General features: G+C 37.2%; 1 protein-coding gene across 10 annotated transcripts in view; it reads right to left on the minus strand.

Annotated features, from left to right (window-relative positions):
* The window catches only part of ATE1 (arginyltransferase 1), a 69,820-nt gene that overhangs the window by 38,698 nt on the left and 5,541 nt on the right, over positions 1-25,581 (minus strand). For 5 of the 10 annotated variants that reach the window (XM_069020171.1, XM_069020169.1, XM_069020172.1 and 2 more), the window contains 5 exons: positions 24,933-25,162; positions 23,207-23,335; positions 12,929-12,961; positions 7,164-7,345; positions 4,197-4,296 (listed from right to left, as the gene is read on the minus strand). In XM_069020171.1, the coding sequence (XP_068876272.1) occupies positions 4,197-4,296; positions 7,164-7,345; positions 12,929-12,961; positions 23,207-23,335; positions 24,933-25,162 (674 nt within the window). Of the gene's footprint in view, positions 1-2,324; positions 3,780-4,196; positions 4,297-7,163; positions 7,346-12,928; positions 12,962-22,151; positions 22,281-23,206; positions 23,336-24,932; positions 25,163-25,581 lie in introns of those variants that run through there. The other 5 variants (XM_069020179.1, XM_069020170.1, XM_069020176.1 and 2 more) reach the window with 4 other exon arrangements.

The raw sequence follows: 25,581 nt of genomic DNA on the forward strand, positions 1-25,581 counted from the left end.
ACAGTCAGTCTGAGGTATTTAGTTTAAGAATGATTAATCACAGTTGAATCAGCCTTTTGTTTCTTTTCTGACATTTCAGAGCCCTTTCTAGTATTCCATCTATCTGAAGTCTGGCCATGACTTGATACTGAAGGAGACTGTTTGAAATAATTCCATTTACTTTGGCCTGCATACAAGTCTGGATAAAGGTTTCAGTCAAAACACCTCTTCACATCATAGAATGGTCTTAAAATGGCACACAGAGATAACATGGCAAGAAGACATTAAATCTGCTGTGCACTTCAAAGTGCTCTGAGAGTTATTTACCAGCATCAGGGGGGTGGCCTCAGGGGAAGCACATCCTTGACCAAAACAAGTACTGATCCATGCTCCAACTGCAGCGTTTGCATGCAAACACCAACACTGAAAAAGCCTCACAAACCCCAGAACTAAGGAAACTCACGTAGAAAATGTCACCAACAAATCCCTCCCAACACGAGAACTTAGAGGAGAAAGGGATTTAAGGTCAACAGAGGCAAATGCAAGGCAGCAAATACACTTACTATTTATACCAGAAACACAACCTCAACATCTATTTAACGACCCCCACCACAAGACTCAAAATCAGTATCAAAGGACTGCAATGGAAAGACAAGAAAGGACCTCAAAGAGTTCAGAAGTAATTGGAAAGTGGGAATTTAGTAACGTAGAGCCACAGAGTGAAATTTTTTACTTGAAGGATGCAGGATAAAACAGACAGAATATCAGCACAGGAAGAAAATCCAAGGTCCTCTCAAGCATTCCTCTGATATGGCTGTTTGCTAAAGGTGCTTCTTTTGCTTCTGTAATTCCGTAAATATGCTTGTTTATTACTGCATTTAACTGAAAACATTAACAAGTACACATGAGAAGCAACCCTGAGACCAACCTCATTTTCAAGTAAAATACTTTCTTATACTTAAAACTTTATCACACGCTCCAAAATGCATTTGGAAAAAGACTTTGCATCATATGATTGTGGAAAATTTTCCAGGAGACTGCTTTCCAATGTGAGAACTACCACATCTAACAGAGCCTGAGAAGGTTTCCCACAAGGTCGTGAATTTCTTCAGAGAATCATTTTAAGCTTGTATTACCCTAACCTACCCAGCAAAAATGGAACAAAGCCATTGCTTAAGGATTTTCACTGCATTTTTCCATATTAACATAATAGGACTACAGGAATCCTTTTGTCTCCATTTAATGTAGATTTTATTTTACCAGTTTGTAAATATTAACCCATACATGGAAACAAATCTGAGAGAGACTGGGAACTAAAAGATATCCTAATATTGCAATGGAGTCCCTTTCCCCATTTTAAAGTAATTTCACTGGGATTCCACTGCTTTTAAATCACATTGCAATCAAATGTTGGCTGCTTGGGAACAAAAGGAATGGGAACAGTGAGTCAAAAGGGAGCTTTATTTTAAAAACCTCTGTAATTATGTCTGATCCATGGGTTAGTTGATACTCTAACCATTCATCTTCCTGCCTGAGAATCCAGAATTCTCCAACTCTGTTACTGTGCCAGAGGAATCCCAACTTCAGGATCTGCTTCCAGGACTTTCAGGCCTCCAATCTTCCACTGGACTACACTATCCATACACCAAATTGTACCATTTGTAGAACGAGAATCCTTCAGATGAAATGGCACACACTGACCCCCAATAACTGCTTCCCAAATCCTGTGCCTTCAGTGTAAATAAGTGCTTGTGTTCTCACAAAACACTGCTCATACAGAGTAGTGCTCCTGTGCTCAGCCTCCATTTCTGAACATCCCAGCACAAATAATGGGCAAAGAGAATGACAAGAAAAAGGCTAAAAACCCAGCAGAGAGCTTTCCAGCTCCTCCTCTTTCTTTCCTTCATTTAATCTCCTTACCTGACACCAGTTTAACAACAGTCACCCACAGCCTGTCACTCTTCCACAGCAATATCATTAAGGGAAGGGAGCCTCTAACATCTCTATTAAACTGCAATAAAGCAAAGTCTTTGACCTGTAATGCCTCTAAATCAACCAGGCATTACTGAAATTACTTAATCTGCAAAGTCAGTACTTCCCCACCCTACTTCACCACTCCCAATCACTTCACAAGAGCAGCAGCATTATCCAGATGCATTTCAGAGCTTAGTTTGATATTTTGGTTCCGGTGTTCTATTTCAGTGAGGATAAAGTGGAACTACAGAATTAATGTCAACCTGATTTTCCATTCTATTACTTTTGTCTACCTCTGAAACAAATACACCCAGGAAAGAAATATAAAATAGAACAAAGGCCCTTGCAATTCATTTATTAGAATATTGCTGTCCCAACAGAGAGCATTGTGTGTGTGTCTGTGTGTGTTCTAATCATACATGTACAGTCTTTCTTCTTATCCTCCCCAGTCCCTGCTCCAGCTTTAATTACCTAACACATTGACTTGTGTAGACTTCTGGAACACTAGGATGTATATTCTACCAAACCACAGTCATATCAAGTAGTCATTACTTCTAAGCAAGGGAAGAAAAAGAGCTTTTGTGAGCGAAACAAAAAGTGAAATACTCCCACTACAATTTAATCAATTTCCATTATTTAAGAATGAAATCTAGGAGCATTGTGGAAGTTTTATATTCTTGATGCAATCATTTTCAAATTGCAGCACAGGCTCAACAGAACACAATAAATAATAAAAAGAAATAGTGGTTCCTTTAATGCACTGCCTCATGTATGAGCTTTATTTAATCTGGGTACACAAAGTTCATGGTTTTAGTAGAACACTACAAGCAGCTGAACCAAAGTTTCTCATCCATTAAATCTTTCAGAACTGAGATGTTTTTTGCCCTTATAGCCAGATTTGTTTCTTAAGTGACCTGGTAAACTAAATCCATTCTTTTCACAAGTCTTGAACCATGCAGGTTGTAGAAGAGACAAGGGATGTTAAGTTGCAGTGTCTCAACACAAACAAATCACCCCAAACCTTTAAATCTCTCCAAAGAGTAGAACAACTAATCAAAACCTTTGGTTCAACCTGGTGATGGGAGAGCCTTTAAGATGATTCACATGACAGAGGGCAGTTTTTTCCAACTCAGCCATTTGCTTGCCTCAAACTTAATATTCTCTTTGTTTGGCCAGCAGATGGACATGATAAATTCAAATTGGCAAAAGGGACACACACACAAACACACACACACACATCATCTAACAAAACAAGAGGGATTTGTTATTTTCAGAAGACTGAATCATCATGGTCACCTGTAGTGTAGGCCATAATTAGATAAAATTCCTTCACAACCATCACTTTAATGAGCCTCACAATTTTTTGGCTATTTGATAACCAGCTGAAAACACTGCAGATTTTTAACATATTTTGAGGGGGGGTGGGGAGGAAAGGAAATGAAAACACTGCACCTCTTTCTCTAGGTTTTGTGAGCTTTTTATCCTTCCACATTATTAACAGATAAAAATGGTTATGTGTAAGTGTTCAGCAAATTGCTATCAAAGTTCAGTACTCTGAAACTGTATCATAATAATATCTGAAAGCAATGATACATTTAACTAGAAGAGGTAACACATTCACAAGATCTAAAAAACACAAGAGAAACACTCTTAGGCACTGAAGTCTCAACAAAGGTGAAGCCAACAGGGGTTACAAAGGAGTCAGAGCTGTTGCTGTAAATGTTCTGTGGATTCTCCTGATCCTCTCCTCAAAAATCTGCTCTGGCTCCAAATCGCTGCTCACCAAACTTCTCACTGGTTTCACGAGCAGAGCAAGTCCCCAAACTCTAACAAAAAATAAAGAGGAAAACCCAGCCAAGCCCAAGAAGACATGTTATCACTGCCTGGAGTCACTAAGCAACAGTTACAAATATGCCAACCTCAAAAAGGGAGAATTTTAGTGCATTGGAAGAGATACTGTAAACACGAGATAGCCAGGTAACCAAATGACAAACTACTATCTGACAGCCTTGGAAACCTCTCCTAAGCCAAGATGTAATAAATAGCACATGCAGCTAAATTGGGAAAAAAAAAAAAAAAATAAAGCCCTAAGCCAAGTTAAATAGTAACCAACATTCAAATTTAACCATATAAAGTCTATATTAAAATCCAAAATGACAATTACGAAATATTGTATTACTATGAACACTGTCAAAAGCTTTGAATAACAGCACACTAAGGAAATAAGTGAAAACACACTTTACCTTGTATCTCATTTTGGGGCATGAATGAATGTAGAAACCCATATAATAAAAACAGAGATCAGGAGCTTTTTCATGAAGCTGTCTAGTAAAAGCAATTTCCCTGAGAGGGGAAAGAAGAGATTAATTACATTTGAATACAATTCTTACAGTCATTTTACCTCTTCATATTGAAATATTTTACAGTTACCTGGCTCTTGATCTATATAAAGGACTAGACTTCTATAATAAAGAATGAAGATCATAAACTCCAAACTAATCTTTTTAAAAATCTCAAACACAATATACTGAAAATTAATACTTGGAAACCAAACAAACAAATCACCAAAATGCACAACACCATGTCAGGTGTAAAAATACTTTCATTTTTGTGTTTTGGTCTGCCAACTGCCTGATTTGAAATTTTAATAAAAGGGACTAAGAGCCTCTATTTAATAGGTTTCTTGTTAATATTCATGTACATTGGAATTCTACAGAAACCTGGCCCAGCTATTGCATGCAGACTGGCTAATGTGGCTCAGGAAAACATCAGTTTTTAAAAAGTAAGCTTCAAGGATAAGCCTCTTGTTTGTTCTATCATTTATGCTCCAGTGATTTGCATGTAAAAACATCCATCTTTATGCAACAAAAGGTATTTTTAACCATCCCATGATTGTTAGTATGATTTTCTCATCCATTCTGAAAGAAAAATGTCAATGTATTCCAAAAAAAGTTTGCTTTTTATTTTACTGGCACAAGGAAAGCACTGTTACTACAAAGACTCAGCCAGTGCTTCCTCTATAATGATCATTTTTACAGCATTTCCATGTGCAGATGTGCAGATCACTTTTGTAACAAATCCCATAAAAAATGGATGCTGGTTCTTACTTTCTGTGTCAAAGGGATAAGAAGATGTCCCTGCTCACAGCAGGGGAGCTAGAATAGATGATCTTTAAAGGTCCCTTCCAACACAAACTATTCAAACTGTTCTCTGATCCAAGACACAAGTATATACATATAGGAAGCATCTACAAATACTGCAGGTTCTTTATCACTTAAAATTAAACCAGTATCACTCAGTATTTCTATTTTTTTTTTCTTTGATAAAATTGGTATTTCCAAGCAGCCTCTTCTCTTCTTGTTCTCTACTTACATGCCTACATATCTCAAATGTTCCTCAAATCCCATCCTTTCTACAACTCAGCAGCAAAAATTCTCAGAGTGGCATGAAGTGGAAGTGACAGCAATGCAGTCCAACCTCCTTAGTGAAAAACTGGCAACAGCTTTGAAGGTATCAGATTCCTTTGCAACTTCCTAAGTTCTCCCTAACTCAACTTTTTTTTTTCCCTTTTTGAAAGAAGAACGAGGTTGGCTCCCTCCAGGACTGTTGGGAACTCATTTTTATTGCCTTAAATGCTGCAGAATTTACAAGCTGCTTTTTCACAAGTTGAGCCATGCACGCATGGTGCAGCGACAAAGCTTTAAATTTATTATGTAGAAAATTTAAAATAATTTAAAGAATTCGTAAGCATGGATTATGTCAGTCTATTATTACATAAAGTAATGTGATACGTACAAATACTAAAAAACAGTTCTTAAGGGGACTTAGTGTTTTATGTCACATGTTCATCTTGCAAGGAAAAAATTAGGCTAATTTCAAGTATCCAGCATATGAAATGGAATAGTTCTAAAAATCTAGACCATTAGAGAAAAAAAGATCAATTCTAAGTCATAGGAGTTCCAACATTTTTCCACATTTGTTAATTCTGATTAATTCTATAAAATTGTCCGATCCTAATCAAAATCCAAACCAATTCAGATTAGACCTTTGAGATACTAAATTGCACATGGTTTATCACTTACAGCAAAAGTTTATTAACTAATTGTGCTAAGAAGTTTCCTAAAAGTGTTTGTGCTTCACACAGTTCAAGTCATGCCGTTTACCCACCCTGGTGGGTGGCACTGAACAACAGCTGAGAAGCTGCACCTGCAGAGAAGGTGCCTCTCACCAAGAGGCCTTGGAGAAAAGAGAAAGCTGGATCTCACAATTCCAGTGCTCCTTTTGCACCTGAGAGAGTGCAGTGCAAATCTCAACAGGTGAAAAGATTCATGCTACAGCTTCTCAGACTCACACTTGTAAACAGACATGTCTGGCATGAGGCTCCAACCCCGCTGCTTCATGAGCAGCTCCCTGGAAACACCACATTTGTCTGTGGCCAACTTAGTTAATGCCAACAGAGAAGCAAAAAAGGTAAGAAAAAAATAGTTACACAAGTATTTCCACTCATTTGGGTGCAGTTTTTTTTCACTTATAATAACAATGGAATCATAAAATTGCCTATGGAAGAAAAACAGTAACTTGCAATTTCCCATACAAGTTTTATTCACAGTGAAAAGCAATACCCGCTATTCCTACTGTTTTGCAAGACCATGTTGGACAGTTAATTCAAGGCTTTAAAATTCATAGGATTACTCTCTCCATCAGCCTTTCTGAAAACAAAGATAATGAGATTAACATACCTGAAAAATATACTTAGTGCTAGTACAGCAGGAGACCACTAATTCAGAAGACAACGCTTTTTAGGTACTCTGTTATTTATGATCTCAATGTGCATAAAACTATAAAAGTGATTAATTTCATTTGGTGACCGGGCTAAGAAAAAGGTCAAAGGAAAAATTATTTCTATTCAAACAAAAAAGGGGCTTTTCCTGCTGGAACCAAGCAATACTAAATTATTTTCAGGGGCAATAAAAATGAGGCATTTTGTTTCTGAGTGTTTTTTTATCTGTAAAAGTATTTAGCTAACTAGAAAGATACATCCCTAGTCAAGGATGACAATTAACTTATTTGGAAGGCAACCAACCCCACAGCTACTTTGCTGAAGTTAGTGTTACTAGTACATATTTAGACTAAAAATAAAAGCACGAGTTTAGAAACAAGTATCAATTCCTACCATTCCATCCAACCAGATAACAAAAACGTCCTCTTACCGTAATGCAGAGTAGACTCCCAAAGATAAGAAAGAAAAGTCTGGATCGTAGTACAGATAGACTGAGGACACACAGTAGGGCAGGATATCAATTACACCAACAGCAATTATCTTCCCATCCAGCCAATACTGCTGGTGGAAAGAGCCATAGCCACATTCCGGTCCGTTTGGGGCATGCTCTGCCTAAGCAAGAACAAGAGAGGGATTAACTCCCTGATGAACTTTCAGTACAAAAACAATTTTAAAGAGAATTTTAACACATAAGTAAGTACTGTAAAAATTTTTGTTGGCCATCTGTATTTAGAAAAATGAAAAAAGGCATTTGAAAGGCAGGGAAAACGATGTTATTTACTGGATCTTTTGTGCATAACCCACATATTCACATCCCAAATGGGAATCTGACATAGCCTCTACCATCCAGCACTTACGGTACTGACATGAAAACCAATGTGATTCATCAAGTTATTAATGCATTAGCACATACAAACAAATTCTGCAAACACCCTGCAACTTGTGGTCCAGCAAGAGGCAAAGCTGAGGGCAGGAAGGTGAATACAGACACATCCCTGGGCTGGCCCTTCCCAAGGCTGGCAGTGGCTGCCTGGTGCCTCCAAAACTTCCTGCCCTGCAAGGACCCTCCAGATTCTCTCCTCCATGTCCCCAAGCACTGGAAGCACTTTATCCACAGAAACTGAGTTCTTCAGAGTGGCCATTAAATTTATATCAGAGGAGCATTCATTAAAAAAAACTGAACAGCTTATTCTTTATTTACGTGATGTTTACTCTCTGTAACTAACAAAACACCTTTTATCCAAGAACCTGAAACCGTGTGGCAACAAAATCTGTGGAACCTCTTCTCTGTCAGCCCACATCAGAGCAAATCCTGCAAAAACACCAAGGGACTGCCTATTGTTGTGTGCTGTGGTTTTGGATGTGCACTGAAGTTTGACTCTGGATGGGGTAAAGCACCTCGAGCCAGAAACCGATCCTTGAAGTTAAGAAGAAAATGATCTCCCTAATTTAAACTGTATTACACAACCAACTTTGGCATGCCATTTTCTCCCACGTCAAGTTTACTTTAATCCTGAATTCCACTGTGCTCAACTTAATTATCCATCTAGTCATGTTTTTCACTGCACTGCCAGGTCTTCAGAAAGCTGCTTCTCACTCAATAAATCTGACAATATTGCCTGCTATTACCAACTGTTCTGCATTACAACAGCAGAAGGTGGGTTTAATCAAGTATTTTGATACAGTAGCCCAGACTGAAGAGATGATAGGCAGAAGTTGCTCTAATTGGTACCACATGTGTCAAAAGAAATCAATCACGTGAACAAAAATAATTTCAACTGGCTTACCCAACCAGCAAGTCCCAAATTCAAGGCCACATTACAATATGTTTGCATTTTTATATAGTTACATAGCACAAAACTAGATGTGGAGCTACCAATACTCTAAAAGTGAAATGATGAAACATTTGAGAGCTCCATCTGCAGTATGTGAGGACATTAAACTCAGCTATAGTACAGTAAAATGTGTTTCTCTTGTTCAGGTAAAGCACACTTATCCAACAGGTATGATTTCATTCAGCATCATCAACTTTTCAACAGAGCCAAATAAAATCACATGGTCAGTGGTAAAATTTTAAGCAGGGACACAGTCAAGTAAAAGATGTTCTCTAAGGATTTCTCAGCACAGGTTAAGTTCACTTCTCAGAGTGCAGTCAGTGACAGAAAAATGAAACATCTCAAAGCCATGGGGAAACGCAGTTGGTAACAGAACACAGACTTGCTTAAATAAGTTTCAGTTACAACAGATTTTCTCTCTTTGTCAAAAATTCATCACATAGGATTTAATGAATGTTAAAGAAGATAGTCTAAGCCACCACGGAAAAGATTTTCACTCAAAGCAAAGTCTTCTGAAGTTAAACAAATGCTGTGTCAGTGCGTGACCCCAAACCTCCAAAGAGCAGTGCATGGGTTTGGTCACTGAACCTCTACAAAGGGAAGTACTAACACCAGTTAAAACTTCTGCCAAAGTACAACCTGCAGTTATTTCACTAATGCAGTTACAGTGAAAGCCATGAACATAAGAGAGTCTATGTTCTGGAACAAACATAATGAGCACAGCACTGATTTCAGGCAGAACAGTCGGGGATCTCCATTACATTAAGCAAATAACATTTTAAAGAGAGCAAGACTTCCCTCCACCTTCAAAAATTCTCATACAATGTAATCCTTTGTAATGCTTGTCAGTATTACATTTTCTCCCATTTCTCAATGAATACTTGGCTCCTTTAACTTGATTTCCTGTGCACTATCCAGGCAATTTGACCTGAAACAGGTCTAGAATAAGAAACATTTTCCTGAAGCAGCCACACCATTTCACACCACTGACATCTCCATTGGGACCATGTTTGTCAAGGGTGATGCAAAATACACCAGTGACATCAGGGGAGCAAGCCCCACCAGAAAGGGCTTACCTTATCTACCCAAAATGATACATTAGCCCTGGAATCAGTCTAGAGGGATTATTTAAAATACCAAGTTTATAGTCCTATTTCAATACAATGAATTATTATAATCTGATGATATTGAAAAAATCCAGGACAAAATTGAAACCACAATTTTCAATGTTTAGACTGTCATGCATATGAAAATACAACATATTCCTTTACATGTTATTTCTCCCTGTCTTTATAGCCTGCTAGGTAATGATTCCATGAACACAATTGACTGCTCACACTTTATAACCCATTATTAAAATTTAAATATTTAACAGAACTGGCATTACATATTGCCCAGTTAGTACCTCAGTGTACTAACTGCTTATGATTGAACTTCAATGATGGTGAGAGCACTCAAATGTCTTCAAAGCACATTGGTCTGTCTTTAATATTAAGAGGTGTTTTGCTTACTATAATTAACAAAAATGGGTCCTGCCCATATGTACAATGCATGGTTATTTTTCTCTGGGAGGTTTAATGAAATTTCTTATTTTCTACTTTTCCCTTTTACCCTCTGCTGTGCATGGAGGGAGGAAGAAGATATTAAATTTATGCTATCAAAGAAAAAAAAAAAAGCCAGGAAACCCATGACTTCTCCACTCCAGTGGAAATTATTTGCAAAATATGCAAAGTGATTAATTCCAGCAGTTCCTTTCCTGATGGCACACACACAAACCAGCCATATGGTAGATTTCTGTGTCTTGGTTAGCAACACATTTCCTTTCCAGAACTCCATCCTCCTTTCATTAGGGATTAGTAGGACACTCTTCACAGAGCCACATTCTGTGCCTGACTGGAAAAGTCTAGAATTTGAGCTACACTGTCAACTACTGAGTCAGGACAGGGACATTAAGCTTAAAATGCTAAAAGGATTAGTGAAGGCACAAGAGACCTCAGTCCCAAGAGGTGCTAAGTCCCATCATGGGGATGTCTACATGACTGCAAGGAAGAAAAAAGCAATTTGCCAAAATCTCTAAATGTAATGAGTTTTGATTTAGTCCTGAGCAGTGCATCAAACGTGAGTAAAATACAAAGCTTCTAAGAAGATGACCTGGGAGCTACAGACTTGTAATGATCTCACTTATTAGATCTCCTAAAAATTAAAACTTATCAATAAACAAAATAATGCAAAGCAGAGGCTAATGTGCTTTTTAAAGCACAAAGGTCAAGATTCACAAACATCTTTCAGTTCTTTAGAACTCAAAAGCATCTCAGCATGGTTAATAGGAGAAGAAATGATCATTTGCATAACAGAAAACAGATCACTTTCCATCATGCTGCATCTATTACATGCTCCAGACTGGTAGGTGAATCAGTGAAGACTGAATGATCTGGCAGCAAACCAAGAAGATAATTCAGAAGTATTCAGGATGGTTAAAAAAGAACTGTATGTAAATAGCTCCAGAAAAATCCCATAATACTGAGTGATCAAAAAGGTAGAGGAGATACCAAATGTTCATAAATGCATGGAGTGTAAATGCATGCTGGAAAACATATTGCTATAGGCACACCCAAAACAATGGGCATAAATCACCAGTTCTTTCAAAGAGATCATTTTGACAACAGTTTTATTAAATTGTCTGTTTAATGCTTAACATCAGTCAAGATGAAAAAAAAAAAAAGGCTAAGCAGCAATTAGACAATAATTTGAGAACAAAACAAAATTATCCCTCGACTGCGTAACGCCACGGCCCATCCGAGTGCTGAGGCTCAGTCCAGCTGCTGCTTCAGGACAACATGGAGCAACCTGGGCAGGACAAACACTGAGATGACCATCAGTGATGCTGACACAACTGGTCCACGACATCCCCCTCACTCACTGGGCACCAAAACCCAGGAATCACCCTCAGCAGTCTGGATTTTCCTTGGAACCTTCTTCCATGAGTCCTCCCACCTTGGCAAGAGCAGGGTCCCAGCCCACACTGTTCTGGCTGAGTCCTGCTGGCCATTCCCCTGTGCTGAACCATTACCACCATTCCACATTTGTCTGTGTGAACTGGCAAAATGGCAAATGGTTAAATGCAGCCTCGAAAAAGAAAGGATGAATAAAAAAACCACCTCAAACAATTCACTTTACATTATACTGTTGACTGCTAGAAAACTGCCTAGTTTTCTGCTACTACATACTGTATTTTTTTTTAAAGCATTCATTTTTTCTGACAGAGCTCATAGCCAAAACAGAAACTAAACTGAATAATAAAAAATGAGGAAATAAAAAAGACAGGAAGAGTTTGAGTGTTCATACTATTTGCAGCTAATGATAACATTAAAAACTCTAAAAATTACAAATTGAAAACATGTAAGGTTTAAATTTTATTTTAAATTATTTTTATTCAAAAGAGTAAACACACTACACACTGCTAGATTTGCTTGTGGCAACTGTTTCAGAATAAAGAATTTCAAGAATCCCTTGGCCTCTGATATATAACCCCTTTTATTTAACTTCATCTAATTGAAGACATCTGTAGTGGTGCCACACAAAATTTAATTCAAGCTTCGAAATGTCAATAAAAAGTGTCTGTAAGAAACAATATGGGTATAAAGCTGGCAGGGTAGTGTGCATCAACATCTACATAGCCATACAAAATTAAGAATATAATGGCAGTCTGTTGCCCGAGTTGACGAGGTGATAAAAGCCCTTTTCCTATAAAGTCTAATGAGCTCTATTACTCTTCAGCTTTCAGGAATGCAAAGGCCAGTGGACTCAGCAGAGAAAAGCAACAAACTCTCCACACATGGATTCACTCAAACTGCGACATATCAAATTACCAGTGTAATTACTATAACCTGACAATTTCATTACAGTCACAACGTCCTGAGCTCTTTAAGACTAACAAGAAAGACACTGCAAGGAATCCATGGCAGTTTGCTCACTTGAAATGAAGGAACAGCATCTCTCCTCAACTTTTACCTCAGATTGTAGTCAAATACAAGTTTAGCATGTTATTTAGTAATACATTCTTTTCTTTTCATAGAAATAAATCAAAAACCAGGAAAGACATGGGGGTTTGTGCTGCTCTTAATGCACTGCTATGAAATTCAGTGGTAGCTGATTGTCTTGCAAAGAAGCCAACAGGCTCCTCTGGAAACAGAGCAGTATCTTCCTTACCAGTCAGTGGAGACAGAAATTCTGTGCCAGCCACCTCCACCACCTCTAACAATGGTTGGCTGTCTACAGAGAGCATAGAGGACACTCATACATTCATTAAATGAAATAAATTACATTAATTGTGAACCCCCCATCCTGAATGAATACATACCTCCAGAGGGGAATCACAGAGGAATCGTGTGAACTGCATCGAGGTGGGTTCATCAGGAACATGTGCCCAAGAAAACAGCCCAAATATGCAATGCAGAGAAAGAAAACTATTAGCAATGCTTTAGGATGCATTAGTAGTCAAATACACTCTTTCAAATCCATGTCTTTGAAAAGCATCACCAGACTTTGTTTATGGAAATGTCATTCAAACCTTAAACTCTCACATTCTGTTTAGTAGTACAAATAGATACAGTAATCAACTATGCAAAGTACTTGCTTTTCTATAAAACAGAAGATGTTTTTTAAAAATGTGAAGTGAGAGAATTATCAGACCTGTAATACAGGTCTGTCTCTGCTGTCCTTTATTTTAAATTACGCATTACCCTCCTCTGTGGCTCCCTGCAACAGGGAGTCTTTTCCCACTGTTCCATTGGCACCTCCCCATCACCAAAGCAAATGGGCTGGGGCCCTCACACCTCTTAATTAATTTACATTCAAAATCAAAAGCAAGCTCATTTTAAGTTTAAAGAAGAGGAAGGGAAAACAGAAGAATGAAAATCAACCTCCTGAAAGTGCAAGCATTTCAAACCTGGATTTTTGACTCAGTACAAAATGATGTGCTGCTGATAATTCGTCTAAAAGGCAATGTTTTAATGATCTGGAGCTTGCCCAAGATTCTTAGAGTAATGAAATACAATACTTATTTACTCACTATCATTTACTTATTTGATACAAATACTCTCTTATTGGTGGATTCCACATTAAACACATTGCAAAGTTCTGGTATGTATTTAACTCCAAACACTCCCTTGTTAAATGAATAGTCTAATACACGGTTTAATTCCCCCTCTTGTAATGGCTGGGTGATTTAGAAATTCAGCAGTTCCCACACTGCAAAGTAATAGTAAATAGGAATTTTTAATTAAAAGTTAGATAAAAACAATATATATAGACAGCTACAAAAACCTGACTGTTGTCAAGAATTCCATTAAGTTCTGAGATTAATTACAGGGGAATATAAAAAAATGGGGTGATTGTTTGTCAGCCATCCCATTTTTCCCAGGGAAGGGGAGGAGAGGAAGGCAGGCAACAATAAAAAGTGCCAACAGTGTAAGTTGCTGCCTCATCTTGCTTATCTTGTCCTGCTGATCTATGGATGGATGGGAAACCTTTGGACGTAGACTTTATGGAAGAACACTGAATTTCTATATGCTGATGGTAAAGGAGATTGTACATTTCCTATAATTTACCATTTCAGATCTAGTCACTACCACTCTAAATTACTCAGAGTTTGGAAAAGCAAATGACTGTGGTATCTATTATTTTGGTTTGGTGGAAAAGGAAAAAAAACACCAATAATATTTAAAGAGAAAAAAGGGAATTAAAAATTTGAATTATTGAGTTATTTTCCTGTAATAAAAACACAGAGTTACAAATTCTTACACTGTGAGTGCATCAGTCCCTACAGCCAGTGGTTTTAGAAAGTGCAGGTTTCAGAAAAAATAAACCATGTGTTATTAATTTCCATGTCAGAAGACCCCCAATAGTTCTTAATCTGTAACTTTAGCTTTATAGTGCAAGTTAAACCCTATGGTGAGAAAACCGAGCCCACAACACTCTTCAAATAGTTTTATCTATTCTCCAGGCCCTGCTCCCCAATCCCTGGGCTCTGAGGGTGAAGGGGGACTTTTTAAGTGTACCTAAGCATAACTTCTGCCGTTACAGCTGCTAGGAAAAAAATTTTAACTGCACCTGAATTTGTATCACAATCTTAAGGGCAAAAAAACCACTATGAGTCTTGTTATAAATTATTCCACCTGATGATACCTGGTAAAGTTCAGAGGTTAGAAAATTTTCTTAAACTAGTCTAGACATTTATTTAAAAAGGGAAAACATTATATTCAGTTTCTAAATTAACAAACTCATCTAACACTGCAAGATTATTATGAACACAATTAAAAATTATTCAATAAACCAGGAAAGAAATACAGCCAAAAGCTGATGTTGCATGTAAAATAACTCATTATGTCATATAAGCACAATTAAAATTCCCTTCACAAAGCCATGTTTTTCTAATTTTAATTTCTAACTGATTTACATAAACTTTTAAAAGCTATATAATATGTAATAAATCCACAACATATTTACTTTGGTGCAAACTAATTACAGCTGCCAGAAAGAATCAACTCAACAACAGGGAGTAAGTTTAAACATAATTAATAAAACTAAAAGAAGAAACACATCACTGAGAATGAAATCAAAGGGAGAAAAAAGGCAGAAAAATAAAAGGTAGGTTGGGTTCAACCCAAAGCTATTTGCTGGAGTAAAAGCAGGTGCACAGCTTTAAAAAGATAATAAACCAGAGCATTAACACCTGCTCCCTTTTACACAGAGGGGAAGAGATTCAGGTGCTAAACCAGAATGGGTTTCACCTGGCAGCTCAGGAATTTCTGGAAGGGAAGGTTCCTGATGTCACACAGAGATACAGCTTTGCCTTCTCAGGAAACCTTCCAGGTGCCATCAGCAGAACTGTCCCATTATCTGAGATCTTCCACAAGGAGGCATCACAAAAAGCATTCATTTATCATTTCCCCTTTGACAGTATTAAGAGTTTGCTCATATTTGCAATTCACTGTTAAGGAAAACTGAGTACTCGGCCTTTTTTTGGGGATACAGAAGGGATGGGATTTGGGCCTTCCTTCCTTTTGTTTTTTAAAATCCAATCCCTGAATGGAATTCAAATAAACCAAGGATTTTGGTCATGAGGCGTTCTTTGCTTTATTTTTCACGGAGGTGCCAGGCTCAAAATAAAAAATAATGATGGCAAATCATAAAACCTACAAATCCAGTGCATCACCTCTGTGCTGCCATATTCTAATTGAAATAATCTTCCTTACCCAAGACAAACTAGAATCAATATTAACCATAAAGCTGTGCAGTGAAAAACTAGAAGTCAGTGTTTCAGTAAGGAGAGGAGAAGCTACTAACCCTCCCACTGAAAAGAAAACAACAAACCAAACAATAAAAACAAACTATCTAGGAAAACACATTGAAACTGAGCTGAAAAATGAATTAAATTCTTCAATTTCTTGTAAAAATCAAAAAAATGGGACAAAGTTTTTTGTCAGGAAATTTTTACAGGAAAAAATTGTGCCAAACCACCCTTGAACTTGGCAATAAACTAGAGCCCAGCAGAGGAATCAAAGATTTATCCCCAGGGGTGGCTCTATTTAGCATTTTCAACAATTGCTTACAAAATACAGGAATGCTAAAAGAATAGAGTTTCAGAGATATCCACAGACCTGAAGGTGAAGAGTGGGCCTTCAAAATACAGTGCTTAAGGAAAGTAGGGATTTAAAGTTTAAATGCATGTCTCAAATGTAGTTTTCAGTCTAAGAAGTTTAATGAAATAACCACTGATACATTTCAGTAACAATTTCAATTCCTTTATGCAGTGACAAAAGTCTCTGAGGCTTTCTTGCTCAGAAGAAACTTCCTCTCAGTATACTGGAGGTTTATCAGTATTACAGTAAAGATCATTTCATTTTATATGGATTTACATAGAAAACACAGTGGGAAAATCAGGAAAAACAATATAAACTGAGATGCAAAACAACCTGAACTGAAATGACTGTGGACAAGTTACTTAATTGTCTGGATGCCTAAATTCTTTGGCTGTTATAGGCATTTCATGACAAAATCCACAGCACTGCAGTCATGAGGGCCACATAAATAAACAGAAGGCATTAGGCTGATCTAGAAATACTTGTTCTAAGTCTTTAAGTCAGAGCTACCAGGATGCAAAATGCAAGTTCACTGCAGTGAGATGTTCTGCCATGGCTTCCAGGAACTGTACAAAAATGTATAGAAGGCTAAAAATAACCACAAAGGCTATTGATTTTTCAGCATTCTCTCACTGGAATATAAAAGAGGAAGCTAGGTTAGAGAGACCTAAAAGTTTGCAACTGGCTGCTGATACCAGTTTGGAGCTGATCAGAAGGTGTTCTTTGGCATTTCCCAGACTACTTGCTCAGTTTTCTCTATTAGTTCAAGTGGATTCCTGGGAAGCAATTAAAAAAAAAAAAAGGGGGGGGGGGTGAAAGAAAAACCCCACTATACGTATTTCAGTAATTTTTTGCACCTTTTCAAACAGTGTATCTTTTGTGTGTCCTGAAATTCTTTTCTTCCAAGACAAATATTTAGTTAAGCACAAAGCAAAGAGAGAGTCCAGCTACTTTCACAGAGGGAACAGACAGATACTGTTTTTCTACAAGTTTGTCATTATGAAGCCCTTGTGAAAAGTTAAATAAAACGTTTGCTTCAGGAGGTCTAAACAGCAATAAACTGTTCATTCTTGCTCTTTCTGGAAACTACTGTAGAATTTTTATGATCTTTTATGGAAATGTTTTCTAGCTTGTGGAGCTGCCACATAGCTTGTTTCAGTTACCCTTCAGCTGTGTTTTTTAAAGACAAAGATCGCTATGAAAAGACTTGAGGATTCTGACACTGGGTCAGAAATGTGATGCCTCTGATGAGAAGATACTTCATTAAGAAGAACTGCCAGAGACACCCTCTATTCTATCCAAATTAGCCATTATTTCATTGGGATCACAAAATTTCCTTCTTGAGATGAAAAGGTTAAAAAAAGGTTTTGACTGTATTTGTTTCACCTGAAAGCTTTGCCTCTAGACTGCCACAGTTCCACACCTGTACCTGTCATTTCACCTATCATATTGCTTCATCTAAAACACACAGGATTCAGGTGGCAAAATGTTCTGAAATATCTCCAGATATTTTATAGTTCATCCTGAAGCTGGGGGAGAGTTGGATCACAGCATCTTCCAGGTGATTTGTATTCTGCAAGGCCTTCCTTGCATTTCTTACCCAGAAACAGGGATTTTTGCTGCTGAGCAAGAGTTAAAATATTTGCAGATAAGGATTGCTCTTAGCAAAGCACAGATAAGCCATTACACAGCTTCCACAAATCCAATGGAACTGGATCATCCAAAGAGGCAAATCTTGGGATTATACAAGACACAAGTTCATTCTTCTTATTCTTAGATGGCCCTTCCATATACTAATCTACACATTTTCTCCCAGAAATGTAATCAAATACTATTAAAAGTCACTCAATTTAAAAAATAAAATACAGGCTCCAAACCTGTATTCATGCATTTCTCTGTGCATGAGTTATTACAACAAAGCTGTATTAGCATTTATTACTTTTCTTATGACAAATGAAGAAAAAAAGGTGGACAAACCCTCACCCACACGATTTTTTTGCATAATTATTTTACTCTTGATGTGCTGATCAGCTCGATAATTTATGCTAAAACTGATCTTTCACTGATAGTACAGGGAACTAAGGTTTTTTCAATGTAAAGATGCTCAGCCTACTCTCATCTCTCTGTCCATTAGTGGTCTTCATTTCTCAGTTTTTCCAAGCTTTCAATGATTTCAATTTCTTTTCCTTATAGATTGACTCATTTCACAAAATAAATACAACTGCCACTAAAACAGGAAATAACCCAAACAAATAAATCCCTGCAATTGATTACATTTGTGGGGGTTTTGTATGTTACAGACACTGCTCCTCATTCTAAGCACGATTACTAAGCATCTTCCACTACTTTAAAAGCAACCCAACAAACAAGAAAACAACAAAACCAAAAAAGCTAACGAATAGCAGCTCTATTATACTGGGAATGGGACGTGGAGACCATCATTTTCAACCTGAGACAAAGGTCCACACAAAGCACTTTCATAAAGGGTAGAAGAAATGCAAAGAATGGGACAAACACTAAACCAGATTGTTTTCATAGCTTCCAAAAATGAGCAGTGCAAGAACTATGCTAATTCAAGAGTAGCCTTGGATAAACTTCTCCAATAGGCAGGGGTACACCTATTTTCCATGATTCTATCTTAATTCATTCATAGCTATTTATACTTTAACTACACAATCTGTTCAGCTTCCCCCTAATTCATCTCACTTTCTCCAACGACTATAATAAGAACACATCTATTCCTCCAACAGGGGATGGCCATGCATTTACACAGCAGCTTAATAAAGTTTTGTGCTCCCACAGAGGAAAACTGAAAAACCAATTCTTCCTCAGCACTATTTAAGAGCAAGTATTACGAATAAACCTTTAATAAGAAAATTGTCTCCTTTGTTTTTCCTCAGGACACCAATTCCATACAATAAAAACATGCTGAAATAAACATTCTTAAGTGCCAACAAGTTTGTGTAACATCAGGAATTGACTCCACTCCAAAGCACAGAGACAACCAGGTCAGTTTTGAAGCTGAATTCCTGCAGCAAGTGATCAAAAGTTCTTGAGAGGGGTGAGAGGATTTCCAGGGTAAATTCAACTTATACCAGACAAACTAAGAAAAAATGGCATAATGAATATTTTAAAAGACTATGGAGAAAATAGTTGTGGCTTTTATGCCAAGATAAAAACAGATTTGAATTTTTTTCTCTTGCAAGCTAAATTGGTTTAAATTCCAGGAGCAAGGAAATACTTCAAACTGTTCCTAGAATATTAACTTATTTGGCAGAGAGATAATATATTTCTACTTTACCCAATCCTCTCCTTGCCAGTGAAAGATGAACAGAAGATTGTGATGATGCTTCCATAGAAAGGCAGGTTTCACCACAACTCTGGAACTTGGAAAAAGTTGATTTCACAATGAAGTTTCCACCTTTCTTTTTATTACAACAAACAGAAGTCACTGCCTCACTCAGGAATCAGTACTGCACCATCAAAATGTGCTGCAAGACTCTCCCCAGCAAAATCTCCAATTATTTTAATGAACACAGTGTAATTAGTGCTGTGCAGTCTTCAGCAGGGAAGCAGAAGAAGGAAAGGAGGAAAAGGCAAAATTTACAAAGATTCAGCATCACAAAGGACACTGAAACACCAATAATCACTGGTCTCAAACTGGCATTAACCAGAGAGTGTCCAGAAGTTCAATTCCACTGACTCGCTGCCCTGAAAATCCTCTACTCTCCCTCCTCACATAAACTTTTGATGGAAAGCTACATTTACATTACAGAGGTGCAAAGAGGCCCTCTCCACACTCACTGAGCAATATTCAGCTTCATTGTTCACATGCTTTTATTACTACTGTGAATATTTTTATAGTTTTTCACCTTAGTGTTATTCTCAAATAACCAACAAAATTCTACATTGATTCTTAGAATTGCCTTTTAATATAGTAAGGTTAATATTAAGCTAGTCTAGCAACAGATAGTATATTGTAATGCCAACAATCTAAGAATTTATTCCCAAAAGAAGTTAGTATGTCCCCTAATAATCTTTGTTGGATTCTGAATTTAAATATAGGCAGGTTTCTAAATATGAAGTGTTCAGCTAAATATAAAGCTAAAAACTCTTCCTAAACTACAAACTTTCCAAACACAAAAGTGTGCAGGATTCTCCCTGAAAAAAACCTTCAACAACCTCACAGAGTAGTTTGCACAAATTAAAAGTGAAAAAATTCTGGATATTTGCCAGTTTAAAGCTCAAAGCAGCTTCTTACTATCCTGATAAAAAGCCCTGTGTACAGGACAGAATTTTATTCCCTTTACTTAAGAAACTCCATGGTTCCATAATGTCTGTATGATATATTAAAAAGTCTGAAAAAGAGGAAGAAGAAAAAGTTTTGAGGTCTTTCAAGTGGCATTTTCCATTCTTCCTGTCAATAACTTGGATCAATTTTACCCTACTTGGTATCTTAAAAGTGACTCAGATAAGTCTCTTCCCACACAAATTCAGTATTTTAAAAAGGCTTCTAAACTACATGAAAATACATTTCTGTGTAAAACATTCTTCAGTTTACTTCCTGCAGAGATCAAATACAAAATGTTGATTGAAGTGACAGAGTATTAGCTCCTAATTGTGAATAAAAAACCTTCTTGGCCAGGCAGTCTCATGGACACAGAATATGATTTACCAAGGCTGAAAAAGAACCTAAATTCAAACCTATCAGCATCAGACCAAGTTTTTACATTCAGTAGATGCTTCAGGGAAGGTTTTATGTCTCCCCTGGAATTATCTAAGCCTGCACAAACATGAGGCCAAAGAGAGGAGATAAATGCAAAGTCGGGAAACCTCTATGGCAAGTAACAAGGAAAAAGAGGATAAAAATCTGTTACACCATTAGCAGTGAAGAGAAATCCATCTCCCTCCTATTCAACAGCAATTCCCACGACAGCCTTTACACCTTCAGGTGGTGGAAACCTGACTGTCCCTAGCACATCTTTCTAGGCTGAAATACTTCCATCACAGCAGAAAAATCAAGACTCTAATCAGACCAGGTAATGCTTGACACGAATCTAGTAAATAGCTCAGTCTCTCTTGGCATGTCTCCAAGTTTTACATTATTATAATTAAACCCATTTATGTCAGCAATTATAAAAAGGGCAGAGACTACTACTTATTGTTATGAGTATTTTTTTACGAAACAAAGTGAAATAGATTTTATAGCTTTCCAGAGTAGCATTACAGACATGTTACCAAAAAAAAAAAAAGCTCTCCTTACACTCTTTTGAACTAAAGCCAAAAATTATGATGTGGTTTTACAATTCTACCTGGAAAACAGCCTCAGTTTACAAGGTTTCATTTCTGCAGGTAGTTCACTCTCAGGAACAAAAAAGACTGATTAACTGACCAATATTAAAATTGCACATCTGCAGTAGATAGAAATGAGAGATCTGAGGTAGCAATTTCATTAATTCTGCCAATGAGGAGCTTGTGCCACCTGCCAGAGAAATGGAGAACTGCTGCTTGTTCAGAACCCCACGAGTATTTTTAATTATTTTTAACTTATTAGATTAGGATTATCCTCCTGTAAACACCCTGTTGAGAGCAGGGTTTATCCATATGCAATGGACTCTCATCGAGCCTCAGAGGATCAGCTGGTGAGATATTTTAGCACTATTCCTACTGCAAAGGTGAGCTCCAGTGTGCTTAGCAATGCAATGGGAATAAAACTGAGCTTTTTAAAACCTTCACCTGTTAAATTAAGCAATAGCACCAAAAATTAGGGAGAAACATAGAAAAGGTACCAAAGAACTTTAAGGAAGAAGATGATTTTGCCAGCAAAAACCCTCAGAAATGGCAATTTCAACATCTTACTACTTAGAGACACCATTTCTCACCATTTAGCTGTGCATTTTAAGAAGCTATTTTCAGAAAGATGCATGCAGTGAACTGTACCTCATTTTCCCCACAGTCAGAAGGTGTGTCCTTGTGTACAGACATCTGATACTTGGCAAATAAAGTGGCAGATTGGTTGAAGGATGATTTGAACTGGGGGTCCTCAAAGGAGACAGGTACTAACCTCACCTTCAGAGCAAGGGAAATACAAGCATTCTGTTTTGAGTGCATAGCATCAGATAATCTGCTTCTGAAGGTCAGGCTAGTGAAAGATCTCCTCCTATCCACTTCAAAGCCTCTGAAGTCAGTTTTCTACCTTAAACATAATAATAAGACAACTTTCTACTTTTACTAATATCTAACAAATCAACTACAAATTTTGGTTTTATTGCACAGTCTCAAGGACTTCTAAAATGTTTTATTTTTAATGGCACATCACTCTTTGATTGCCCTGGTTCAACACTTACTTATTCTTGCTACATATACTGTTTCTCCAAACTCAGGATGTTTTTTTTCCTTACAGTAGTAGAGATGTAACACATCTGACAGCTCACCCTTACACCCCACCTGGTCATTGCAAGAAGCAGCAACGATATGTAACTTAGATGGAGTGCACAGATTACTTTTTAAAGACTTAAATTGAAACTGAAGAGACTTACTGAATTCTGGTGAACCTCAAGCCAACAATTTGTGTGTGAGATAAATTTTTGCACACATCTTGGCACTGATCATTGTATCCTTCTTATGGAAACATTCAAACCAAAGCCAACGAGGCCAGTTATCAGGCTGAGTGTCCAGCTGGATTTAGTATTTATAGGATTAGTATTTTTAAGGCCCATCTCTATCTCCAAGAGCCTCACCCTCTCCATTTCTTACCCAACAGCATCCCCTTGTAGCATCCGTAACTTTTCTGCCTGCAACTAAAACCAAATATTTGTGGCACTCACAAAGAGGTATCAAGAGTTTGCACTTTCAGGATGTTGATTTTATTGGACACAATATTTTACAAGCTCCTGAATATACAATGGATATAAAATCCACATTTGCTTCTCCTAGAAACAGGACACGTAAAATGGAGGGGAAGCTTTGCATAATATTAAATTTGGCCTTCTGACCTGATTTATGGTTGGTTTATCAGGTGGGTCCTTGTGAATAACCATCTGGTAACGTTTATAGACCTGGTAAGACTCCTGAAATGTGGCTTTGAACTGTGAACTTGGTGGAGATGATCTCACCACCCTCACCTTCAGAAGAAGTTAAACACATTTATTATTAAAATATCATGCAATAACTATACATTTATACACAATACAAACACCACAACAGAAATGTTAACCTCCTGCACAAGGGCCATCACCATTTAATTACTATTAGCCAACAGTTTTCTAATTCTCCAGCTCAATTTTTGCTACTGAAGGCTTTCATATTTACAATGAATAACACAAAATCTTTTCAAACTGCAAATTAACTAAACTGCCTAAAGAAGAACAACACAATTTTCAGGAAATAATACCAACAAATGGTACGCAGATCATCATTTTAAAGACATTTTCTGTGCTACTTAAAATATTCTCTTGTAGTCTCACACTACACTGAAAAATACTTGAAAGGCTTGGAAGACTCAAATATCTGCTCTTCATCCAAAGGTTATGTTTTTATGGCAATAATCCCAAGGGGATTTCTTGGTATTTTTGAAATTGAAAGAGGAAGATGAAGCAGTGTTTCCATACTCAATTATGAGTTAACCATAATAAGGAGTTATCAGTATTCACACCATCACCCTTAAAGACACAAAAATAATTAAGAAAAATAACCTATAAATTAAAAATTCTTCTTAGTAAAAATGATTGCTCCCTAAGCAAAAGAATGCTACCACATAAGCAGCAGTGCATGTCTTTTCAAACATATTTAAGATCATACTAATTTCAAAAACCATGTAATTTTCAGAATGGTTTTATTTTCACAAAGAGCAAATTTTTTTTTTAATCCTTCTAATTCTCCCTGCATCTTCCAAATGAAAATGTTCAGACAAAGCCATGATGCTCCTGTTAAACAACTCCTCAGAAAATGTGAAGGAGTTAGGGAGATGGATCAATTTCATGGCTTCTAGTCAGTCAATTTCATTTCTAGTACCATCATGGAAAATGATCAGGGGAAATACTCATACTCAGTTAGTTTTCCAGCTTATGGAAAAAATAACAATAAATATGGTTTTATGATTAACAAATGTTAGAAAGTCCAAAAGTCTTCCAGATTACTGTCTCTAATACATGTAGTGGCAGCCAGTGTATTAAACAAACTTTTCTACCCTCATTTTCACAGCTTTCAAAGACATCAACACACACCAATGATGTGTATAAAGAGCAACTATCTTGTCTGTTTAATTTCATGAAGTTGCTGCTTCCTTGTCAAGTTTCCTTAGCTTAGATAGTTTAAGTATTTACATACTATAGACCTAAATACTGAATTTCTCTCATCATTCAAAATTCAAAGACTTTCATTTTCAAGTCACACTGTATGAAATTAATTTGCAAGTTATTTTAGTAACTGAACAGGCCTCTGCTAGGACTGACTGCAGTGCAAGAGTACCCTCCTGTGGTTAACAGAGCTACGCTGCACCACAGGTGTGTAATTTATATCTATATATATATATATGCACACACACCCCCCTATGATGCATATCTATAAAAATATAAACATACACCATTCAGTACCATATATATTTCAAGATTTAAACCACAACTACTCCATAAAGTCATAAATACAGACCTAAGCTTTTCAAAAACTCCTTAACTAGACTTTTCCTTCATCTGCTTCCAACAACAGTGAACAAGACATTACCTCTAATTTGTGTTGTGCATCATCAGGTAAAGGGGCAAAAACAAAGTCTTCAATGTTTTTAGGTTGGTTTGTTTTAGGTTTAGAGTTTTGCAAGAGGAAAGCTTGATCTCCTTGAAGTTGAGAGCCTTCTAATGTGCCCGTCTGGTTCTGCAGGAGCTTCTGTAGTTTTCTCTCTTTCCTTATGTCCTTTGCTTTCCGACACAGGGGCTTGCTCAGATCAGCCCCTTTCCCTACAAGGGCACAGGCAAAGAGTTAAACACCACATCTGACACCAAACAAGCAGCTCTTACCTAATCACTGAAAAGAAATGGCTAAAACCACCCTTTATTGCAGACTGTGGTCTGAACTCAACACGGCCTTTCACATTTACAACTACAAACACAGATGCCAAGCTAATGCAGTGATTCTTCCACAGCCATTTAATGCAGCACTTTAATCTGGAATCACCTTGACCACTTCACCCCAAAGCCAAGGGTGTATTTAAAAACTTGAAGTACTGAAGGACAAAAATACAACCACAAAATCACAGAGCATTTTGCTTCTGCATTCGAAGCCCACGTGGCTACACCACAGACTCCTGTAGGAGACACACACCCCAAAACAAAGCATTTATCTTTTCTCACCTGGAATCCACAGGCAGGATGCTGAA

The sequence above is a fragment of the Aphelocoma coerulescens genome, chromosome 6 (genome assembly GCF_041296385.1).
Source record: "Aphelocoma coerulescens isolate FSJ_1873_10779 chromosome 6, UR_Acoe_1.0, whole genome shotgun sequence".
In the NCBI taxonomy this organism is placed as follows: Eukaryota; Metazoa; Chordata; class Aves; order Passeriformes; family Corvidae; genus Aphelocoma; species Aphelocoma coerulescens.